Source organism: Pteropus vampyrus, unplaced genomic scaffold, assembly GCF_000151845.1.
Source record: "Pteropus vampyrus isolate Shadow unplaced genomic scaffold, Pvam_2.0 Scaffold360, whole genome shotgun sequence".
NCBI lineage: Eukaryota > Metazoa > Chordata > Mammalia > Chiroptera > Pteropodidae > Pteropus > Pteropus vampyrus.
The window spans coordinates 480,909-485,448 of NW_011889141.1; the positions used below are offsets into that span (position 1 = coordinate 480,909).

Here is a 4,540-nt window from a genome sequence, read left to right on the forward strand (position 1 = left end):
GAGGGTCCAGGCTTTGAATGTGGTTTTAATGACACCAAGTCGTGTCCTCATATTACTGCCTGCTGCTACTTCTCCAAGGAATAAACTCTGACACAGGCTGACATTGCTGGGTAGGGAGTGAATTGTGCAAACTCTACAGGTGGCTGAGGTTCACTCCTGGCTCTACAACTTCCCAGTTGTATGAACATGTCTGAGTGATAACTGCAAATATTCCTTCAGTATTAATTCTATGCCATGCGTCTATGCAAAGTGCGTATCGTTTTCGTTCGTAGTAAACTCTTTGATTCTGAGTTTCCCTAAATATTGCATGGTCCAACTAACTTACTAACTAACTAACTAACTAACTAACTAACTAACTAACATACAGGGTTGTTGTAAGTATTGAAGGCACTACAGGATAATGTGTAGTAAAATATGATAAAAACATCCAGGATTAATGCTAATAAATATTATTATTACACCAAAAAAAAAATGAGTTAGGTAAAGTAAGCAGTGCAGAACCTGAATAGGAACAGGCTGATGAAAAGAACCCTTATCAAGCCATCTCACGACTGGCAGGAAAGTTTGAGGAGACATTTATCAAATATATGGCAATTCAGTTGCAGGTAGCACTAAAGAAAAGAGATTTCTACAGGCTGCAAGTTTCGTGTGACCATTTGCCTCTGAACACTGACACCTCTTAAGATTCGTGCCGCTCCCTCCCTGTGATGTGTCTGTTATCCATGATGAGCGGACTATGCCAAATATTACAGAAAACTATTCATGAAACCAAGATTTCATGGTTTTCACAGCTCCGTACGACCAGTTCCCTTCCCTAAAGGACAGATCAAATCTGGACTCATGGGCAAATACTGGCTTACAGTTTTGGGAGCCAGACCAGGGAGCTCTGAATTTATTTTCTCTTCCAGCTCCATCATGGTATCACAACCAATGGCCAATGAGAACATCGTAATTCTCACAGCAAATGGCATCGACTTCTCCCAAGCAGATGAACACAAGCCCGCCAACCAGAGTCAGAGTAGCCTGAGGAAACATCTACAGGCAGAGGTCAAAGTTTTTGGGGTAAGCCCAGTTCAGAAGGTGTTGGGGTGGGAAGGGGGAGGGGCAAAGGGAAGAAACTACTTATGTCTTGGGAATGGAGATCCATCGTAAGTGTGAAGACTCTTAAGTTTTGTCAGAGGGATCCGAGTTGATTTAAGACCCATAGAAACCATTTGGAGAGCCATTTGAAACTTCCTCAGACCTTTTCCACATAAGGTGGTATTAAAAACGTTTTTCCCTCTAACCCAAATACGAGCAATTGTGTTTTTATTGTTGTGTTTTTGTAGTAGAATACTTCTCTACATTTTCTTTCTTAAAAGACTACTTTATTGAGGTGTAATTGGCATACAAAAAGCTGTACATCTATATATTTTTCAAAAGTGATGGTGATAATGATATATTTTGTATACTTTTTTTCTATGTTCACCAATTATGTGCTTAATAATCTGACAGATTTTTTGAAGAAAATTTCTCCCTCACTGCAAATTACAGGAAAAATAAACTTCCTTCCCTCTTTTCTCCTCCTCATTTGAGAACAGAGATGATATTTACCTTTCGTTAGTTTCTCCCCCTCATACATGACTGATTAAAGAAACTCCGTGGAGTGAAGGCAGGAGTGGAGGAAAGGATCTATCTAGGACTGGGAGGGAAGTATAGAGCTTTGCTTCCCAGATTTGTCTCTGAACTTCCATGATCAGGTCTCAGAACTTGCTAGGACTGATGGCCTTGTATCAAATATACGATCCCGAAGGCTAACATGGGGTTCCTGTGACAGAAGTTTTAGCCAACCGCTTGGTGGCTGTTCATAAAGCTGTATCTGAAAAGAAAGTCGAGGAGGAAAACTTGACCTTTTAAGATAGAGCTTCGGGATCCTCGGTTACAGGGACGTGGACCGAAGAGGTCACAGAGCTGGCCAGAGGGCCAGGCTCTTATGTTGTGGTGTCCAGTAGGGCCTCAGGGAAATAAGGAGGGGCTTCCACACTGCCAGTGCTCAAGAGAGTATGAGGGCTTTCAGATGTCCCCTGCTCCCATAGGAGATGGAAGGAGAGTTAGTAGTAATGAAACTGGAGAGGTGGGGAGAACAGAGTCTAGCACTTGGCGTGAGCTGGGACAAGGGCCCCGAGAAGACAAGGGTGAGAGAGGAGAAACGGTGGAAGACATGCTGAGCGCCTGGCACATGGCCCAAGACAGTGGCTTCCTGTGGCACGACAGTGTCTCCTCCCAAATGTCTTTCCACAGCTCTCCCTCCAGTGCTTTTGTAGTGTCTTTGTCTCTGCTGGGATCCCGCGGAAGGTGATAAGGCATCGGCATGGGGGGAGCGATGAAGAAGTCCTGTCTTTATCAAGGCCGATTTCAATCCTCAATCTCCCTTCTTCTTCCAACAGACCATCCAGATCGTCTGTGGGGTGATGGTGTTGAGTCTGGGAATCCTTTTGCAATCTGCTCCCTCCTCTCCACAATTTAGCCACGTGTTTTCCACCCTGTTGAAAGCTGCTTACCCATTCATTGGAGCCTTGTGTGTGAGTTGAAATCTGAAGGAGGGCAAGATGGAGTGGAGGTGGGGTGAAGGCGGGGCGAAGATGCCAATAGTTTGGGCTCTTCCCCTGTCGCCTTGCTACATTTCTGTCTGCCAGAAGCAAGGGGTCAATGGTAGGACTTCTGCATTTGTAGCCTAAGGAAGAACTGAGTGAGGTGGCAGAAGCCACCTGATTTTAAATCCATATTTTAGCTGGCTCAAATGATCATTTCTTTTGAAGATTATCTTACTTTTCACCTCATCCTCTAGAGCTATAATGAGGCTGGTGGCTTCTCTCCGGGTTTAAGAAAAACCCATGAAGGAAGATAAAGTTGAGAAGGAGCTTGCTATACAGAAAAATGAGCCTCGGCGAAAGACACCAGACACGTACAGGGCAAACCACACATTTGTAAGAATCACAGAGGAAGAAGCACTTTTATCTTTGAGCGCTTCGAAAATGCTCTTTGCTGCACTTGGTGGTACCCAGGGCACACTGAGCAGATGTCTACGCTTTAGTGATGGCCTGGAAATTCCCTTGAAACAGCTTCGCATCCACGTACCAAGGGGATGTTGGTGGTTCTTTTCTCAGAGAAGAGCCTTCTTCTAGATTGATGTGCGGACACTTTCTCACAACTAAGCTTCTCTTTCATCATGTTTTAACTCTCGGCTTCTCATGACTCAGTAGCTATTAGTTTCTTTGATGCTTCCAGAAGTCTACCTTTTCCTTATCTGGTTCATTCTTCTTTTGTTATTAACTAAAGTTGACACTGTTTTGGATGTCACAAGTTTTCCCCGAAAGGTCTTTTTTCTGTTCCAAGATCCCCGTCAGAGAAACTACATTACATTTAGTCATTATGTCCCCTAAGGTTCTTTCAGACTTTCTCAGACTTTCCTCGTCCTCGATAATGTTGATGGATTTGAGCGGCACTGACCAGGATTTTTACAGAATGTTCCTAAACTTTGGTTCATCTGAATTTTTCTCACGCTTAGACTAGGCTGATGGATTTTTAGGTGGAAGATGACAGAGATGAAGTTTCATATTAGGGGTAGATGCTATCAATATGATTTGTCACGGGTGCAGTTAACCTTGATCGTGCAGGCTAAGGTTGTGTGTGCCAGATTTCTTCTCTGTAAAGTTACTTTCCTCTCTCCTCTCTCCATTCTCTATTTTTTTGTAAGCCCAGCCCACATTTGAAGAGGCCTCTTGTCTAATTTTTAAGGCCCAGGATTTATTCATGCAGACCTAAGTTACTTAATGCCGAGACCACTGGAACTATCATTTTTCTCCCTGTTTTGTCCCATGTCCCCATTGTCAAGGGATTTTCTGTGTCTTAGCCGTCCTAAATCTATTATTAGTAATACTCTAGAGAGTAGAAATAAGGTCTTTGATTACACAGCCTTTAAGGTTTGCTGCCATCCTTATTCTCTCTCTGTTCTCACCCCTCTTCCTGCCCTCGCCTGGGAGCCACCAGCTGAAATGGACGTCTGTACTCTCGTGCCTGTTAGCGCCCCCCATTGTTTTCTTGCTCTTCTCTAGATAACGTCTGACTCCGAAATTTTTTTTCTCGTTGAAAGAAAAACATTCTATCCTGGCTTTTAAGGCCCTCATTTTTTTAAATTAAGTTTATTGGGGTAACATTGGTTAACACGATTATATCATTTTCAGGTGTACATTATAATATGACATGTATATATTCTATTGTGTGTTTACCACCCAAAGTCCAGTTTCCTTCAGCTACCATATATTTGATCCCCTTTACCCATTTCACCTTCTCCCTACCCCCCCCTCCATATTTGACTCCCTCCCCCCTCCTCCCTCATCCCCTACCCTCTGGTAACTACTAGTCCATTGTCCATGTCCATGAGTCTCTGTTTGTTTGTCCTGTTCGTTTGTTGCTTTTAGGTTTATATCCCACATATAAATGATATCATGTGATTTTCAACTTTTTCTGTCTGGCTTATTTTGCTTAGCATGATTATCTC

At 43.2% G+C, this 4,540-nt stretch overlaps 1 protein-coding gene across 1 annotated transcript in view; it reads left to right on the forward strand.

The window, feature by feature from the left end:
- Positions 1-911: 911 nt before the first annotated feature.
- The window catches only part of LOC105305049 (membrane-spanning 4-domains subfamily A member 6A), an 11,587-nt gene continuing 7,958 nt past the window's right edge, over positions 912-4,540 (forward strand). The window contains exons 1-2 of the mRNA XM_023522896.1: positions 912-1,062; positions 2,427-2,559. Of these exons, the coding sequence (XP_023378664.1) occupies positions 916-1,062; positions 2,427-2,559 (280 nt within the window). The 5' untranslated portion in view covers positions 912-915. The remainder of the gene's footprint in view (positions 1,063-2,426; positions 2,560-4,540) is intronic.